The sequence below is a fragment of the Rutidosis leptorrhynchoides genome, chromosome 1 (genome assembly GCF_046630445.1).
Source record: "Rutidosis leptorrhynchoides isolate AG116_Rl617_1_P2 chromosome 1, CSIRO_AGI_Rlap_v1, whole genome shotgun sequence".
NCBI lineage: Eukaryota > Viridiplantae > Streptophyta > Magnoliopsida > Asterales > Asteraceae > Rutidosis > Rutidosis leptorrhynchoides.
In genome coordinates, this window is record NC_092333.1 from 727,109,772 (window position 1) to 727,130,550 (window position 20,779).

Sequence of the window (20,779 nt, forward strand, 5' to 3'; positions counted from 1 at the left end):
ACGCAATGCTATGACGCTACTGGCTCCGTGGTTCACGTCACTATGCATTTGAGTCGTACTCTTTTATAGTGCTACCTGCTCCGTGGTTCACACTTCGGTGCTACCGGCTCCGTGGTTCACACCTAATTTTTATAGTGCTACTGGCTCCGTGGTTCGCACTTTGATGCTACCGGCTCTGTGGTTCACATCACAACACATGCACCATGATGCTACCGGCTCCGTGGTTCACATCATAGTACACTCGCACACACTATGTGAAATGTCCCGTTCTTATTGATTAAAAACGTTCCATATTAATTGATTTCGTTGCGAGGTTTTGACCTCTATATGAGACGTTTTTCAAAGACTGCATTCATTTTTAAAACAAACCATAACCTTTATTTCATAAATAAAGGTTTAAAAAGCTTTACGTAGATTATCAAATAATGATAATCTAAAATATCCTGTTGACACACGACCATTACATAATGGTTTACAATACAAATATGTTACATCGAAATCAGTTTCTTGAATGCAGTTTTTACACAATATCATACAAACATGGACTCCAAATCTTGTCCTTATTTTAGTATGCAACAGCGGAAGCTCTTAATATTCACCTGAGAATAAACATGCTTTAAACGTCAACAAAAATGTTGGTGAGTTATAGGTTTAACCTATATATATCAAATCGTAACAATAGACCACAAGATTTCATATTTCAATACACATCCCATACATAGAGATAAAAATCATTCATATGGTGAACACCTGGTAACCGACAATAACAAGATGCATATATAAGAATATCCCCATCATTCCGGGACACCCTTCGGATATGATATAAATTTCGAAGTACTAAAGCATCCGGTACTTTGGATGGGGTTTGTTAGGCCCAATAGATCTATCTTTAGGATTCGCGTCAATTAGGGTGTCTGTTCCCTAATTCTTAGATTACCAGACTTAATTAAAAAGGGGCATATTCGATTTCGATAATTCAACCATAGAATGTAGTTTCACGTACTTGTGTCTATTTTGTAAATCATTTATAAAACCTGCATGTATTCTCATTCCAAAAATATTAGATTTTAAAAGTGGGACTATAACTCACTTTCACAAATTTTTACTTCGTCGGGAAGTAAGACTTGGCCACTGGTTGATTCACGAACCTATAACAATATATACATATATATATCAAAGTATGTTCAAAATATATTTACAACACTTTTAATATATTTTGATGTTTTAAGTTTATTAAGTCAGCTGTCCTCGTTAGTAACCTACAACTAGTTGTCCACAGTTAGATGTACAGAAATAAATCGATAAATATTATCTTGAATCAATCCACGACCCAGTGTATACGTATCTCAGTATTGATCACAACTCAAACTATATATATTTTGGAATCAACCTCAACCCTGTATAGCTAACTCCAACATTCACATATAGAGTGTCTATGGTTGTTCCGAAATATATATAGATGTGTCGACATGATAGGTCGAAACATTGTATACGTGTCTATGGTATCTCAAGATTACATAATATACAATACAAGTTGATTAAGTTATGGTTGGAATAGATTTGTTACCAATTTTCACGTAGCTAAAATGAGAAAAATTATCCAATCTTGTTTTACCCATAACTTCTTCATTTTAAATCCGTTTTGAGTGAATCAAATTGCTATGGTTTCATATTGAACTCTATTTTATGAATCTAAACAGAAAAGTATAGGTTTATAGTCGGAAAAATAAGTTACAAGTCATTTTTGTAAAGGTAGTCATTTCAGTCGAAAGAACGACGTCTAGATGACCATTTTAGAAAACATACTTCCACTTTGAGTTTAACCATAATTTTTGGATATAGTTTCATGTTCATAATAAAAATCATTTTCTCAGAATAACAACTTTTAAATCAAAGTTTATCATAGTTTTTAATTAACTAACCCAAAACAGCCCGCGGTGTTACTACGACGGCGTAAATCCGGTTTTACGGTGTTTTTCGTGTTTCCAGGTTTTAAATCATTAAGTTAGCATATCATATAGATATAGAACATGTGTGTAGTTAATTTTAAAAGTCAAGTTAGAAGGATTAACTTTTGTTTGCGAACAAGTTTAGAATTAACTAAACTATGTTCTAGTGATTACGAGTTTAAACCTTCGAATAAGATAGCTTTATATGTATGAATCGAATGATGTTATGAACATCATTACTACCTTAAGTTCCTTGGATGAACCTACTGGAAAAGAGAAAAATGGATCTAGCTTCAATGGATCCTTGGATGGCTCAAAGTTCTTGAAGCAAAATCATGACACGAAAACAAGTTCAAGTAATATCATCACTTGAAATAAGATTGTTATAGTTATAGAAATTGAACCAAAGTTTGAATATGATTATTACCTTGTATTAGAATGATAACCTACTGTAAGAAACAAAGATTTCTTGAGGTTGGATGATCACCTTACAAGATTGGAAGTGAGCTAGCAATCTTGAAAGTATTCTTGATTTTATGAAACTAGAACTTTTGGAATTTATGAAGAACACTTAGAACTTGAAGATAGAACTTGAGAGAGATCAATTAGATGAAGAAAATTGAAGAATGAAAGTGTTTTTAGGTATTTTTGGTCGTTGGTGTATGGATTAGATATAAAGGATATGTAATTTTGTTTTCATGTAAATAAGTCATGAATGATTACTCATATTTTTGTAATTTTATGAGATATTTCATGCTAGTTGCCAAATGATGGTTCCCACATGTGTTAGGTGACTCACATGGGCTGCTAAGAGCTGATAATTGGAGTGTATATACCAATAGTACATACATCTAAAAGCTGTGTATTGTACGAGTACGAATACGGGTGCATACGAGTAGAATTGTTGATGAAACTGAACGAGGATGTAATTGTAAGCATTTTTGTTAAGTAGAAGTATTTTGATAAGTGTCTTGAAGTCTTTAAAAAGTGTATGAATACATATTAAAACACTACATGTATATACATTTTAACTGAGTCGTTAAGTCATCGTTAGTCGTTACATGTAAATGTTGTTTTGAAACCTTTAGGTTAACGATCTTGTTAAATGTTGTTAACCCAATGTTTATAATATCAAAAGAGATTTTAAATTATTATATTATCATGATATTATGATGTACGAATATCTCTTAATATGATATATATACATTAAATGTCGTTACAACGATAATCGTTACATATATGTCTTGTTTCAAAATCATTAAGTTAGTAGTCTTGTTTTTACATATGTAGTTCATTGTTAATATACTTAATGATATGTTTACATATCATAATATCATGTTAACTATATATATAACCATATATATGTCATCATATAGTTTTTACAAGTTTTAACGTTCGTGAATCACCGGTCAACTTGGGTGGTCAATTGTCTATATGAAACCTATTTCAATTAATCAAGTCTTAACAAGTTTGATTGCTTAACATGTTGGAAACATTTAATCATGTAAATATCAATCTCAATTAATATATATAAACATGGAAAAGTTCGGGTCACTACAGCACCTACCCGTTAAATAAATTTCGTCCCGAAATTTTAAGCTGTTGAAGGTGTTGACGAATCTTCTGGAAATAGATGCGGGTATTTCTTCTTCATCTGATCTTCACGCTCCCAGGTGAACTCGGGTCCTCTACGATCATTCCATCGAACCTTAACAATTGGTATCTTGTTTTGCTTAAGTCTTTTAACCTCACGATCCATTATTTCGACGGGTTCTTCGATAAATTGAAGTTTTTCGTTGATTTGGATTTCATCTAATGGAATAGTGAGATCTTCTTTAGCAAAACATTTCTTCAAATTCGAGACGTGGAAAGTGTTATGTACAGCCGCGAGTTGTTGAGGTAACTCAAGTCGGTAAGCTACTGGTCCGACACGATCAATAATCTTGAATGGTCCAATATACCTTGGATTTAATTTCCCTCGTTTACCAAATCGAACAACGCCTTTCCAAGGTGCAACTTTAAGCATGACCATCTCTCCAATTTCAAATTCTATATCTTTTCTTTTAATGTCAGCGTAGCTCTTTTGTCGACTTTGGGCGGTTTTCAACCGTTGTTGAATTTGGATGATCTTCTCGGTAGTTTCTTGTATAATCTCCGGACCCGTAATCTGTCTATCCCCCACTTCACTCCAACAAATCGGAGACCTGCACTTTCTACCATAAAGTGCTTCAAACGGCGCCATCTCAATGCTTGAATGGTAGCTGTTGTTGTAGGAAAATTCTGCTAACGGTAGATGTCGATCCCAACTGTTTCCGAAATCAATAACACATGCTCGTAGCATGTCTTCAAGCGTTTGTATCATCCTTTCACTCTGCCCATCAGTTTGTGGATGATAGGCAGTACTCATGTCTAGACGAGTTCCTAATGCTTGCTGTAATGTCTGCCAGAATCTTGAAATAAATCTGCCATCCCTATCAGAGATAATAGAGATTGGTATTCCATGTCTGGAGATGACTTCCTTCAAATACAGTCGTGCTAACTTCTCCATCTTGTCATCTTCTCTTATTGGCAAGAAGTGTGCTGATTTGGTGAGACGGTCAACTATTACCCAAATAGTATCAAAACCACTTGCAGTCCTTGGCAATTTAGTGATGAAATCCATGGTAATGTTTTCCCATTTCCATTCTGGGATTTCGGGTTGTTGAAGTAGACCTGATGGTTTCTGATGCTCAGCTTTGACCTTAGAACACGTCAAACATTCTCCCACGTATTTAGCAACATCGGCTTTCATACCCGGCCACCAAAAATGTTTCTTGAGATCCTTGTACATCTTCCCCGTTCCAGGATGTATTGAGTATCTGGTTTTATGAGCTTCTCTAAGTACCATTTCTCTCATATCTCCAAATTTTGGTACCCAAATCCTTTCAGCCCTATACCGGGTTCCGTCTTCCCGAATATTAAGATGCTTCTCTGATCCTTTGGGTATTTCATCCTTTAAATTTCCCTCTTTTAAAACTCCTTGTTGCGCCTCCTTTATTTGAGTAGTAATGTTATTATGAATCATTATATTCATAGATTTTACTCGAATGGGTTCTCTGTCCTTCCTGCTCAAGGCATCGGCTACCACATTTGCCTTCCCCGGGTGGTAACGAATCTCAAAGTCGTAATCATTCAATAATTCAATCCACCTACGCTGCCTCATATTCAGTTGTTTCTGATTAAATATGTGTTGAAGACTTTTGTGGTCGGTATATATAATACTTTTGACCCCATATAAGTAGTGCCTCCAAGTCTTTAATGCAAAAACAACCGCGCCTAATTCCAAATCATGCGTTGTATAATTTTGTTCGTGAATCTTCAATTGTCTAGACGCATAAGCAATCACCTTCGTTCGTTGCATTAATACACAACCAAGACCTTGCTTTGATGCATCACAATAAATCACAAAATCATCATTCCCTTCAGGCAATGACAATATAGGTGCCGTAGTTAGCTTTTTCTTCAATAACTGAAACGCTTTCTCTTGTTCATCATTCCATTCAAATTTCTTCCCTTTATGCGTTAATGCAGTCAAGGGTTTTGCTATTCTGGAAAAGTCTTGGATGAACCTTCTGTAGTAACCAGCTAGTCCTAAAAACTGGCGTATGTGTTTCGGAGTTTTCGGGGTTTCCCACTTTTCAACAGTTTCTATCTTTGCCGGATCCACCTTAATACCTTCTTTGTTCACTATGTGACCGAGGAATTGAACTTCTTCCAACCAAAATGCACACTTTGAAAACTTAGCGTACAATTCTTCCTTCCTCAATACTTCTAACACCTTTCTCAAATGTTCACCGTGTTCTTGGTCATTCTTTGAGTAAATAAGTATGTCATCAATGAAAACAATGACAAACTTGTCAAGGTATGGTCCACACACTCGGTTCATAAGGTCCATGAACACAGCTGGTGCATTAGTTAAACCAAACGGCATGACCATAAACTCGTAATGACCATAACGTGTTCTGAAAGCAGTCTTTGGAATATCATCTTCTTTCACCCGCATTTGATGATACCCGGAACGTAAGTCAATCTTTGAATAAACAGACGAGCCTTGTAGTTGATCAAATAAGTCGTCGATTCTCGGTAGTGGGTAGCGGTTCTTGATGGTAAGTTTGTTCAACTCTCGGTAGTCGATACACAACCTGAATGTACCATCTTTCTTCTTGACAAACAAAACAGGAGCTCCCCACGGTGATGTGCTTGGTCGAATGAAACCACGCTCTAAAAGTTCTTGTAATTGGCTTTGCAGTTCTTTCATCTCGCTGGGTGCGAGTCTGTAAGGAGCACGAGCTATTGGTGCAGCTCCTGGTACAAGATCTATTTGAAATTCAACGGATCGATGTGGGGGTAATCCCTGTAATTCTTTCGGAAATACATCAGGAAATTCTTTTGCGACGGGAACATCATTGATGCTCTTTTCTTCAGTTTGTACTTTCTCGACGTGTGCTAGAACAGCATAGCAACCTTTTCTTATTAGTTTTTGTGCCTTCAAATTACTAATAAGATGTAGCTTTGTGTTGCCCTTTTCTCCGTACACCATTAAGGGTTTTCCTTTTTCTCGTATAATGCGAATTGCATTTTTGTAACAAACGATCTCCGCTTTCACTTCTTTCAACCAGTCCATACCGATTATCACATCAAAACTCCCTAACTCTACTGGTATCAAATCAATCTTAAATGTTTCGCTAACCAGTTTAATTTCTCGATTCCGACATATATTATCTGCTGAAATTAATTTACCATTTGCTAATTCGAGTAAAAATTTACTATCCAAAGGCGTCAATGGACAACTTAATTTAGCACAAAAATCTCTACTCATATAGCTTCTATCCGCACCCGAATCAAATAAAACGTAAGCAGATTTATTGTCAATAAGAAACGTACCCGTAACAAGCTCCGGGTCTTCCTGTGCCTCTGCCGCATTAATATTGAAAACTCTTCCACGGCCTTGTCCATTCGTGTTCTCCTGGTTCGGGCAATTTCTAATAATGTGGCCCGGTTTTCCACATTTATAACAAACTACATTGGCATAACTTGCTCCGACACTACTTGCTCCGCCATTACTCGTTCCAACACCATTTGTTCCTTTCGTTCTATTAACCCCTGGTCCGTAGACCTCACACTTCACCGCGCTATGACCATTTCTTTTACACTTGTTGCAAAATTTGGTGCAGAACCCCGAGTGATTCTTTTCACACCTTTGGCATAGCTGCTTCTGATTGTTGTTGTTGTTGCGGTTATTATTGTTGTTGGGATGATTGTTGTAGTTGCTGTTGTTGTTGTTGTTGGGCCGTTTGTTGTAGTTGCGATTGAGGTTGCGATTGTTGGGATAATTGTTGCGATTATTGTTGTAATTGCTGTTGTTATTGTATTGGTGATTCTTATCACCGTTTTCCTCCCACTTTCTTTTGACTTGCTTTACATTGGCCTCTTCAGCAGTCTGTTCTTTAATTCTTTCTTCAATTTGGTTCACGAGTTTGTGAGCCATTCTACATGCCTGTTGTATGGAGGCGGGCTCGTGTGAACTTATATCTTCTTGGATTCTTTCCGGTAATCCTTTCACAAACGCGTCGATCTTCTCTTCCTCATCTTCGAATGCTCCCGGACACAATAGGCACAATTCTGTGAATCGTCTTTCGTACGTGGTAATATCAAATCCTTGGGTTCGTAACCCTCTAAGTTCTGTCTTGAGCTTATTGACCTCGGTTCTGGGACGGTACTTCTCGTTCATCAAGTGCTTGAATGCTGACCACGGTAGTGCGTAAGCATCATCTTGTCCCACTTGCTCTAGATAGGTATTCCACCATGTTAACGCAGAACCTGTGAAGGTATGCGTACCGTACTTCACTTTGTCCTCTTCAGTACACTTACTTATGGCAAACACCGATTCGACCTTCTCGGTCCACCGTTTCAATCCGATCGGTCCTTCGGTTCCATCAAATTCCAAAGGTTTGCAGGCAGTGAATTCTTTGTAGGTGCATCCTACACGATTTCCTGTACTGCTAGATCCAAGGTTATTGTTGGTATGTAGCGCAGCCTGTACTGCGGCTATGTTTGAAGCTAGAAAAGTACGGAATTCCTCTTCATTCATATTCACGGTGTGTCGAGTAGTCGGTGCCATTTCCTTCAAAATAGTTAAATGGAACAAGTTAATCATACAGAATATTAAGAGTAGTTAATAGTATTTCGTAGCATAATATGAACTCATTTATAAAAGCTTTTTCTTCATATTAGCGTTTTATAAGTTTAAATTCGGGTAGTACCTACCCGTTAAGTTCATACTTAGTAGCTAATATACAATTCAACTACTACAATTCTATATGAAAAACTGATTGTAATAATATTTCGCGTTCAAACTTTTATACAATATTTTACAAACTTACAATACCGCTTATTTTACATAAAGCATGAAATATAGCACACAATAACTTTGATACAAGATAGTTGTGAAGACAATTCTAGCTAGTACACAAGTCGTTCAGCAAAGGCAATAAAGACACGTAATTCATACGTCCAGAAACAAGTCATGCATTCTGGTTTTACTAGGACTACTTCCCATCCTTGGTCTTGTGCAACATAACCGTTATGGCCGTTGATAAGACAGCGTGTTGTAACGTCATCAAAGGGACGAGGGTTACGTAATGTCTAACAGTCCCGTAATAATCTAAAAACCTCATTTCTTACCCCAATTACCGACTCCGTCACTTGTGGGAACGTTTTGTTTAATAGCTGTAGCCCGATGTTCTTTTTCTCACTTTGGTGAGAAGCGGACATTACTAACCCGTAAGCATAACATGCTTCTTTATGTTGCATGTTAGCCGCTTTTTCTAAATCACGAAGTCCAATATTCGGATATATTGAGTCAAAATAATTTCTTAACCCGTTGCGTAAAATAGCATTTGGGTTCCCCGCAATATATGCGTCAAAGTAAACACATCGTAACTTATGGGTTTCCCAATGTGATATCCCCCATCTTTCAAACGAAAGTCTCTTATAAACCAAGACATTCTTGGAACGTTCTTCGAATGTCTTACAAACTGATCTCGCCTTAAATAGTTGTGCCGAGGAATTCTGACCGACTCTAGACAAGATTTCATCAATCATGTCTCCGGGTAGGTCTCTTAAAATATTGGGTTGTCTATCCATTTTGTGTTTTTAAACTGTAAAATAGACAAGAGTTAGATTCATAAAAAAATACTTATTAATACAAGCAATTTTTACATATATCATAAAGCATAAGCACACTATATTACATATATTACACCACACGAATACAACTATCTTATTCCGACTCGCTCGTTTCTTCTTGTTCGGTTTTGGTTCGTTTTGCCAAGTTTCTAGGGATATATGATGTTCCCCTAATACGAGCCGTCATTGTCCACATTGGTTTAGAAAAACCTGGTGGTTTAGAGGTTCCCGGGTCATTGTTACAACCTAAGGACTTCGGGGGTTGACGATACATATAAAGTTCATCGGGGTTGGAATTAGATTTCTCTATTTTTATGCCCTTTCCCTTATTATTTTCTTTTGCCTTTTTAAATTCAGTTGGGGTAATTTCTATAACATCATCGGAATTCTCGTCGGAATCCGATTCATCGGAGAATTGGTAATCCTCCCAATATTTTGCTTCCTTGGCGGAAACACCATTGACCATAATTAACCTTGGTCGGTTGGTTGAGGATTTTCTTTTACTTAACCGTTTTATTATTTCCCCCACCGGTTCTATTTCTTCATCCGGTTCCGATTCTTCTTCCGGTTCCGATTCTTCTTCCGGTTCCGACTCTTCTTCCGGTTCCTCTTCGGGAACTTGTGAATCAGTCCACGAATCATTCCAATTTACATTTGACTCTTCATTATTATTAGGCGAGTCAATGGGACTTGTTCTAGAGGTAGACATCTATCACATAATATCAAACGCGTTAAGAGATTAATATATCACATAATATTCACATGTTAAAAATATATAGTTTCCAACAAAATTTGTTAAGCAATCATTTTTCAAGTAAACACGGTCGAAGTCCAGACTCACTAATGCATCCTAACAAACTCGATAAGACACACTAATGAAAAATTCTGGTTCTCTAAGACCAACGCTCTGATACCAACTGAAATGTCCCGTTCTTATTGATTAAAAACGTTCCATATTAATTGATTTCGTTGCGAGGTTTTGACCTCTATATGAGACGTTTTTCAAAGACTGCATTCATTTTTAAAACAAACCATAACCTTTATTTCATAAATAAAGGTTTAAAAAGCTTTACGTAGATTATCAAATAATGATAATCTAAAATATCCTGTTGACACACGACCATTACATAATGGTTTACAATACAAATATGTTACATCGAAATCAGTTTCTTGAATGCAGTTTTTACACAATATCATACAAACATGGACTCCAAATCTTGTCCTTATTTTAGTATGCAACAGCGGAAGCTCTTAATATTCACCTGAGAATAAACATGCTTTAAACGTCAACAAAAATGTTGGTGAGTTATAGGTTTAACCTATATATATCAAATCGTAACAATAGACCACAAGATTTCATATTTCAATACACATCCCATACATAGAGATAAAAATCATTCATATGGTGAACACCTGGTAACCGACAATAACAAGATGCATATATAAGAATATCCCCATCATTCCGGGACACCCTTCGGATATGATATAAATTTCGAAGTACTAAAGCATCCGGTACTTTGGATGGGGTTTGTTAGGCCCAATAGATCTATCTTTAGGATTCGCGTCAATTAGGGTGTCTGTTCCCTAATTCTTAGATTACCAGACTTAATTAAAAAGGGGCATATTCGATTTCGATAATTCAACCATAGAATGTAGTTTCACGTACTTGTGTCTATTTTGTAAATCATTTATAAAACCTGCATGTATTCTCATCCCAAAAATATTAGATTTTAAAAGTGGGACTATAACTCACTTTCACAAATTTTTACTTCGTCGGGAAGTAAGACTTGGCCACTGGTTGATTCACGAACCTATAACAATATATACATATATATATCAAAGTATGTTCAAAATATATTTACAACACTTTTAATATATTTTGATGTTTTAAGTTTATTAAGTCAGCTGTCCTCGTTAGTAACCTACAACTAGTTGTCCACAGTTAGATGTACAGAAATAAATCGATAAATATTATCTTGAATCAATCCACGACCCAGTGTATACGTATCTCAGTATTGATCACAACTCAAACTATATATATTTTGGAATCAACCTCAACCCTGTATAGCTAACTCCAACATTCACATATAGAGTGTCTATGGTTGTTCCGAAATATATATAGATGTGTCGACATGATAGGTCGAAACATTGTATACGTGTCTATGGTATCTCAAGATTACATAATATACAATACAAGTTGATTAAGTTATGGTTGGAATAGATTTGTTACCAATTTTCACGTAGCTAAAATGAGAAAAATTATCCAATCTTGTTTTACCCATAACTTCTTCATTTTAAATCCGTTTTGAGTGAATCAAATTGCTATGGTTTCATATTGAACTCTATTTTATGAATCTAAACAGAAAAGTATAGGTTTATAGTCGGAAAAATAAGTTACAAGTCATTTTTGTAAAGGTAGTCATTTCAGTCGAAAGAACGACGTCTAGATGACCATTTTAGAAAACATACTTCCACTTTGAGTTTAACCATAATTTTTGGATATAGTTTCATGTTCATAATAAAAATCATTTTCTCAGAATAACAACTTTTAAATCAAAGTTTATCATAGTTTTTAATTAACTAACCCAAAACAGCCCGCGGTGTTACTACGACGGCGTAAATCCGGTTTTACGGTGTTTTTCGTGTTTCCAGGTTTTAAATCATTAAGTTAGCATATCATATAGATATAGAACATGTGTGTAGTTAATTTTAAAAGTCAAGTTAGAAGGATTAACTTTTGTTTGCGAACAAGTTTAGAATTAACTAAACTATGTTCTAGTGATTACGAGTTTAAACCTTCGAATAAGATAGCTTTATATGTATGAATCGAATGATGTTATGAACATCATTACTACCTTAAGTTCCTTGGATGAACCTACTGGAAAAGAGAAAAATGGATCTAGCTTCAATGGATCCTTGGATGGCTCAAAGTTCTTGAAGCAAAATCATGACACGAAAACAAGTTCAAGTAAGATCATCACTTGAAATAAGATTGTTATAGTTATAGAAATTGAACCAAAGTTTGAATATGATTATTACCTTGTATTAGAATGATAACCTACTGTAAGAAACAAAGATTTCTTGAGGTTGGATGATCACCTTACAAGATTGGAAGTGAGCTAGCAATCTTGAAAGTATTCTTGATTTTATGAAACTAGAACTTTTGGAATTTATGAAGAACACTTAGAACTTGAAGATAGAACTTGAGAGAGATCAATTAGATGAAGAAAATTGAAGAATGGAAGTGTTTTTAGGTGTTTTTGGTCGTTGGTGTATGGATTAGATATAAAGGATATGTAATTTTGTTTTCATGTAAATAAGTCATGAATGATTACTCATATTTTTGTAATTTTATGAGATATTTCATGCTAGTTGCCAAATGATGGTTCCCACATGTGTTAGGTGACTCACATGGGCTGCTAAGAGCTGATAATTGGAGTGTATATACCAATAGTACATACATCTAAAAGCTGTGTATTGTACGAGTACGAATACGGGTGCATACGAGTAGAATTGTTGATGAAACTGAACGAGGATGTAATTGTAAGCATTTTTGTTAAGTAGAAGTATTTTGATAAGTGTCTTGAAGTCTTTCAAAAGTGTATGAATACATATTAAAACACTACATGTATATACATTTTAACTGAGTCGTTAAGTCATCGTTAGTCGTTACATGTAAATGTTGTTTTGAAACCTTTAGGTTAACGATCTTGTTAAATGTTGTTAACCCAATGTTTATAATATCAAAAGAGATTTTAAATTATTATATTATCATGATATTATGATGTACGAATATCTCTTAATATGATATATATACATTAAATGTCGTTACAACGATAATCGTTACATATATGTCTTGTTTCAAAATCATTAAGTTAGTAGTCTTGTTTTTACATATGTAGTTCATTGTTAATATACTTAATGATATGTTTACATATCATAATATCATGTTAACTATATATATAACCATATATATGTCATCATATAGTTTTTACAAGTTTTAACGTTCGTGAATCACCGGTCAACTTGGGTGGTCAATTGTCTATATGAAACCTATTTCAATTAATCAAGTCTTAACAAGTTTGATTGCTTAACATGTTGGAAACATTTAATCATGTAAATATCAATCTCAATTAATATATATAAACATGGAAAAGTTCGGGTCACTACACTATGGCACTCCCGGCTTCGTGGGTCATACCATAGCATACAAATAAATACACCATATACATACATGTATAATTACTCCACTCACCTTAACAATTTGGTGACGATTTTATAACTCCGCAAGCTTCAAAACAAAGTACCTAATAGAATAAGTACTCCATTAACACACAAACTAGTTGGACTAAATGCCAACAATTTACACATGTGCATTCAATGACTTAATTGCATTAAATGCTCCATTTACCAAAACCGTCATTTAAGGTCAAGACTCATCATCAATCACTAAAAGCTAGTGATTAAGGTCTAACAACACCGATTTACACAAACTTAGGACATTTCACACTCATCTTGCCCAACTAGGTCAACACCTACCCATTTAATCACTTAATGTCAACACACCCATTTCGGGTCTTCCACAAACCCACATAACACCCATTTACTAAACAGCTAGGTGTGCTAGTAATTAACTAACCAATTTATGTTCATACACCCCAATTAATACTTTAAAATCCTAGGTTAGTTACTATTGAGTCTTCATGACTCAATCTTACCCAAGAACACCCAAAATCGCCAAATATGAGTTTTATGTTCGCCATTTACCCAAACCCTAACCATAATATAAATTTAAGTAAGGAAATAAAGGTTAGAGCATACCACCACAATCAAAACGTAGCTAAAAGCTAGATGAACAAGTTTAATACTTGAGCTTTAACCCGGATCAAGCTCCTTCCTCCTTGATTCAAGCTTTCTCTCACAAGAACACTCTTCTCTCTCTAGAATTTGATTTGGGGTTGAAGATAAGGTTGGTGATGAAGTTAAGTGTGTTTCACCCACCACCCAACTGGCCATCTAATGCCCTAACCCGTTTTCATGTGAAAAGACGACAATACCCCTCATTTAGCTTTTAATCAAAAGCTGGGATTCGCCAACAGTAGAAGTGTGCGTCGCGCACCCCTATATCTGCGCGGCGCGCACGAAGGCCTGGGCAGGCACTGACCCCTGGTTAACTGCACAACGTTACCCACACTCTATGTACCATATTTACCCTATTTATATTTCAGTACAATAATTGTTCGGGTCTTACATTCCGTAATGGTTGGGAGCACTCTTAGAACTATATAAGCTAAACAATTCGATTAATCCGGAATTAAAAACCATGAATTACTATGCCAAAAAAATATAGAATTGATGAGCCAACTGTACTTGTTATAATTTATAATATGATGATATATGATATATGATATATGATATGATATGATATGATATGATATGATATGATATGTTTGTTTAAAAAAAGAGCGAGAGAGAGAGAACAGTAAAAAAGAACTGGATTCACAAGTAATTTAGAACATGACTTGACTTTTCCCATCTCGAATTCACCTCCAATAAAAAACGCTCCATCTGCATTTTCCATTGACCAAAAGTCTAAGTAAAAGACCATTTCTCCTCTAATCTTCTTTTTCTTCTTCATCTGCTTCATAAATAAACCCAATTTCAAATTCCTTCCTTATTTTTGTTCCCTTCACAAATATGGCTTCATTTACCTTCTCAGTCTTTATTCTATCGCTACTGTTATCTCTAACTCGCATACTATGCACCAATTCTGAAGGTAAGCCTAGTTGCTCCCTCCGTTAGGGTTTCAAACTTTTTCATTTAATTATGGCTTTCTAGGTAATTCTTCATGACTTTTGAGCTTTATTCAAAATCTTGAAAATCCATCTCACGATTCTTGTTAAATTCATAATTTTTTTTTTTTTTTTTTATATGTTACAGGAAATGCTTTGCATGCTCTAAGAAGCAAGCTTTCTTCTGATCCCAAAAACGTGTTGCAGAGTTGGGATCCTACACTTGTAAATCCTTGTACATGGTTTCATGTTACATGTGACTCTAACAATCATGTTATTCGTCTGTAAGATCATTACTGTATTATTTATTATTTTAAGATTCTTACAGTAATAATTATTAATACCCAGTTTGTTTCAGTTTTAAGTAGTACTAGTAGTATTTTGTGTGTTTCTTAATTTGAAGATGGTAACTTTTGTATTGTTTAATTTCAGGGATTTGGGAAATTCAAACATATCTGGGTCTCTGGGTTCTGAGCTTGGTGAGCTCAAGCATCTTCAGTACTTGTAATTTCTCATTACTCTTTGACCTGATTATTATTATTATTATAGGTAGTATATTTTTTGCTAAATTATAAAGGTTATTTGAGTTAAGACTGCTGAGTTTACAAAAGATTCATCTAAATTGTGATTATGAGGGATAAGTTGTAGGTCTCTACTGGAAATATTAGCTTCTTTCTTTAATAATCGAATCATCTTGGTGTAGGGTAACTTTTAGTCTTTTTTCTTCACATAATAAGTGATGATTTTGTGGATTTGTTATATACTACTTGTTTGTTTTTGTTTATCTTGTATGGTTAATGTGAAGACTTAATGCCTGAATTTACAGAGAACTATACTTGAATAACATTGAAGGCAAAATTCCAAAGGAATTAGGGAACTTAAAAAACCTTGTGAGCATGGATCTATATGGCAACAAATTCCAAGGGGAAATCCCTAAATCGTTGTCAAAGTTGAAGTCTTTACGATTTCTGTAAGTAAAAATCAATGGTTAATAACATAAATCATTCACTCTTGGATACATACAAACTGAAATGGTATTTTCCAATTGCAGGCGATTAAACAACAACAAGCTTTCAGGACCCATTCCAAGGGAGCTCACAAGTCTCTCTAACCTGAAAGTTTTGTAAGTTGTTGTAAGGATTATTAGTATTAATATAAACATGAGTTGATTGTGATTTCTTATTAATTAATCAAATATCTGTCATGTGATGATGTTGCAGTGATGTTTCTAATAACAATCTGTGTGGCACAATACCTATTGATGGCCCTTTCACAAATTTTCCAATGGAAAGGTATTTCTCGCACTATAGTGTGTATGAAAATCTGCTGCACCTTTGCTAAGTTTTGATTCATAGGTCTTAATGGAGCGAGTATATTTGAACAAAAATATGACCTACAATCCAAAATGTGTCATTTATACTATTTGAGCGAAGGTCCTTCTGATCTTTCTGCCCTTGGGTGGAGAAACGACTCCCTTTATTCTATTCTAATTCTAGGGTAGGGTAGGGTATGGCAGAGGAATGATTGTCCCCCCATACCTCATATTCGTATGAGGGATTGAGTTTTGTTGTTTGTCGTCTTTCTATACATATTGATTATATCGTCAGAATGGGATCAATCGATACAAATCTATTAGTATGTTTATTTTTTTCTGTTTCAGTTTTGAAAACAACGTACTGAACGGACCAGAGCTGCAAGGACTTGTCTCCTACGATTTTGGGTGCTAAATTACTGAAACAGGGCAAGTGCTTTGTCAAATTTCTAGGAATTACTAGCATCTTATCTTATTGTCAACCTGTATTCCTTAGCTTTTTATTTGTATCTACAAGTAAGTATATGAAAACAATAGAAACGTTTTATCCCAATAAGTTTCAGCTGAAGGATCTATTATTGTGTGGAAAATTAATTGAATTTTACTTGATGAGTATAATACTGGTATGCTTTAAGTAGTATATACTTGATACTTACTGGTATCAGTTTCAAAGTCTCTGATGTGCTTCAGAAATTGATTGGCGTTAGATGTATAATTGATTTGTAAAAGTATTATTGAGTTTCACTTGCTAGGAGCTGAGGTTAGGTTGTTAGAATCCACGCTAGAAAAGCTATATATGGTCCACGTTTGATCAAACTTGTATGATTGTGAAATAGAATGTCATCACGCGAATGGCTCAGAGTTGGGAGTGAATATGTATGATTGTGCTTTCAGTTAACAAAAATGTATCATCCCCTTTTTACTAAGGTTGCTATTTGTTTTCTAATATGTTTATTCTGAAGATCTGCAGAACAATCTATACACAATCTATACGGTAGATGTGGCCTAAAGATATGTATGTTGGATAATGAATACTACGGATTATTTGTTTTTATGTCTCCAATATAACTTAATCATTGGTGCAACACTAAGAAACACATTTTTAAGTCTGCGAATTTGTGGATAGAATAAGATATTATTTTATCTTTATGTTTTCAGAAAAATAAATAGTCTATAGTAATACATAATAAGATATGTAGACAATACACCTAAATCTTCTAAATCGTGTTTCTCAAAAGGTGTTATCTATCTCATTGCTGATTTTGGATTAGACAAGTTTAACAATCTTATTTTTAATGCGATATGTTGCTGCATGTTATATTATATTATTCAATTCAACTAGATGAATTTTTGTATATCGACTTGAAGTCATTTCACAATAAATAACATACGTACGTGCATAATTCAATGTGAAAGTGAAAATACCCAAAACAAAGGGGGCTACATTCAATGTTGGTTTTAAATATTTGTCGCGTGTTGTTCTAGATTGCTTAGTTTTTAGAGTGGTGAGCTTTAGTTTTTGTTTGTTTAGCTCGGTAGTTCTCGCGTTTGTATGTTTAAAAGGATTTCCAAATGAAATTATTTTCTAATTATATAAGTTCTCCGTTTTTTCGACAATAAAAAAACAAAGGGGGTAATTAATTAGAAGATAGTTCAGTAATAACCAAAGTGTATGCACCTTTCATTCATAGTATACAAAGCAAAAGACTTAGTGTACAGATTCCCAATGCATTACATATAAAATGAATTAATACAATATCTATTCGGACTATATATATACTAGTGAAATGACTTGTGGAACCACGAGTTTGTCTAAACGAAACAGTTTAATGGTATATTTTAGGTATTAAGTGAATTTAAACGCTAAAGTCATTTAGTTTAATGACCCAACGGATTCTGACTAAGAAACTTCTCGTTGTTTTTACAAACACATTGATGTACCTAACTTGGTCTGAATAAATGAACTACATTTATTCTCTCACCGTCATCTTCCAATTTTCATTACAATTACTATTTTCCTTGTCATAATAGCCTACATTAGAACCTTTTATTGAGACGTGTATTTCGTATACATATATAACGTAATTAATCTCGTAAAGTGAACTCATATTTAAATTTGAATAATAAAAAAAAAATATAATAATAATTAAAACTTAATGAGAGTGAATTTTTTTCCCGAAAAACATAAAATAAATAAATAAGTAGATTTAATTTAATTAGTTATTAATAATTAGATTAATGACATCACTTTAGGGGTTTAGATTTTTTTTCTTTTTCTTTTTAATTTTTTCTTAACAAAAGAATTAGCATAATAATGATATCATCATTGTAGGATTTTAATAGAAACTATAGATAGTTAATAGCAATACTACTTTTTATTAAAAGATACATATAATAATATATACGGTATGATCTTATTTAATCTGATATATTATGTCTCGTTATTAGTTAAATAGCTGATAGTTGACTAATATAATTACTAGTTAATGTGCATTGCTTGCAATATTGATATACAATTATTATCATCGATCTAGTTTCTCTCTCTCTATTTCGATTGAACCATAACAAACTGAAGAAATATGACAAAGTGCCTTAAAAATGGTTACTGCGCGAATATTTACATGAACACAATAAGGAAGAGATGCTTGATTTCCAACTCAATCAGGGTTCCATTTATCAAACCACCATGTTTCCAACATCCAAGAACTTATTTTTCCCAATTTCCTCAAAGAAAACTTAAGGAGGTTTCTGTTTCATTTGTTCGTACCATGTCTACGACGAAACCATGCTTTTCTTGGATTCCAAAGACAGGATTTATAGGGTGGTATTTGGGTATGATTAACACCCGACCCATTCTTACTAAAAGCATCACCTCTGGCCTTGTTTATACTGCTGCTGATTTATCCTCTCAGGTACCCCATAACTTAACGATCACTTGATTATAATAAATTTCTTTATAAAAATTAATTTATGTCCATACCAAGTGAATTTAGCAACAGTCTGAATTTGATCTTGCATTGCACTTGAAGTTTGAAATCTTCATGTAAATATCATGTATCTTGCCCCTTAATTAATAAGTAATTAAGTATATTAGGTCCACCCATAACAATGGTTTCCTTGTTTTGCCAAAAAGAGTGTTTTATATATAGATTTATTTGCAATCTGATGGATAATTCAGACAATGACACGATCATCGTCAGAGGCTTATGATGCTGTTCGCACTTGTCGGATGGGTGGATTTGGAATGATGGTATTAGGTCCATGTTTGCATTACTGGTTCAACTTATTGTCTACAATCATTCCAAAGCGAGACCTTATTGCAACATTAAAAAAGATGGTGATGGGAAAAATAATATTTGGGCCTGCTGTCACTCTGGTCTTTTTATCCTTGAATGCGGGTGTACAAGGTAATAATTAATGTGATTGTGTTGTACTAGTATATGTATTATGTGTCATGTAGTCAGTCAGTACTCAGTAGTAATGTGATTGTGGCTTGTTTGTTTGTTGAATATCACTGATCTATATATCTATGTATGTATGTATGTATGAATCAGGTGAAAGTGGTTCAGAAATAGTTGCTAGATTAAAGAGAGACTTGATACCTAGTGTGTTAAATGGTGTTATGTACTGGGCTGTATGTGATTTTTTCGTATTCAAATTCACACCTCTTCATTTGCAGGTAAATTAAAATCAAATTATTCAAATTTATCTATGCATACTTCATTTCATTTCATGGGTGGAAACATTATTATTACATTATTAAGATGTGGTGCAACCAATATACTAATTAGTATTGACTATTGATTGATATTGGTTTTGTGAGAATTGAATGCAGCCGCTAGTGAGCAACTCATTTGCATATATATGGACCATCTATATGACATACATGGCAAGCTTAGAGAAAGCTGCAGACACCAAGTAATACAAACAACTCCCTACTCACTATGAGTAATTAATTTGTGACATCAAATTTCTTGTTATTTATTTGTTCAAAAATAGGTTGTAGTTACATTTGTGGTCTGGATGTTGAACAACTATTACACAAATATCTGGTACTTTAGTCAACCCATCTTTTCTAGTTTATAACTCACAATTTTACAAAACTCAATACTGTTATATTTCAGTAGGCTTATAACTACCTTTAGTGGCCTGGTTCAATATATTCAAATTGAAAGAACCAATAAAAGAGAGATGTGTTGTAGAAGATATATGAGAGAAAGAGGTTGAAGAGGTGTGATGTATTTAATGTATATGTGTGTTTTTGTAACTTACATTATGCACATATATATAGTACAAATTTTACTATCCATATTTGACTAATTACCATCCATATTTAACTACTAAATTTACAACACTCCCTCTTGGATGGTAATTTTTTTAAAGAGCAATTAATACTGCCTCGTTAAAAACCTTGCTAAAGAAAATCCAGTGGGATAAAACTTTAGCTAAGGGAAAAAGAGTGCAGCATAGAGTTGACTCCCCCTCAAGTAGACAACGCT

At 34.3% G+C, this 20,779-nt stretch overlaps 2 protein-coding genes across 2 annotated transcripts in view; both read left to right on the top strand.

Annotated features, from left to right (window-relative positions):
- The window catches only part of LOC139855078 (uncharacterized), a 123,318-nt gene extending 103,116 nt beyond the window's left edge, over positions 1–20,202 (top strand). The window contains exons 3-7 of the mRNA XM_071844334.1: positions 9,668–9,761; positions 19,092–19,192; positions 19,459–19,687; positions 19,835–19,959; positions 20,116–20,202. Coding sequence (XP_071700435.1) covers positions 9,668–9,761; positions 19,092–19,192; positions 19,459–19,687; positions 19,835–19,959; positions 20,116–20,202 — 636 coding nt within the window. The remainder of the gene's footprint in view (positions 1–9,667; positions 9,762–19,091; positions 19,193–19,458; positions 19,688–19,834; positions 19,960–20,115) is intronic.
- LOC139886351 (leucine-rich repeat protein 2-like) lies at positions 14,777–16,853 on the top strand. The gene is made up of 7 exons (XM_071870134.1): positions 14,777–14,952; positions 15,117–15,252; positions 15,401–15,472; positions 15,795–15,938; positions 16,020–16,091; positions 16,189–16,260; positions 16,629–16,853. Exons 1-7 carry the CDS (start codon positions 14,874–14,876, stop codon positions 16,693–16,695), a joined length of 642 nt encoding a protein of 213 aa, XP_071726235.1. The 5' UTR covers positions 14,777–14,873; the 3' UTR covers positions 16,696–16,853.
- Positions 20,203–20,779: the final 577 nt, after the last annotated feature.

Coding starts and splice junctions, on each gene's coding strand:
- LOC139886351 (XM_071870134.1), top strand. CDS start 14,874: ATGGCTTCATTTACCTTCTCAGTCTTTATTCTATCGCTACTGTTATCT. Junction 14,953..15,116: donor ACTATGCACCAATTCTGAAG/GTAAGCCTAGTT, acceptor TATATGTTACAG/GAAATGCTTTGCATGCTCTA. Junction 15,939..16,019: donor TTGAAGTCTTTACGATTTCT/GTAAGTAAAAAT, acceptor TTCCAATTGCAG/GCGATTAAACAACAACAAGC.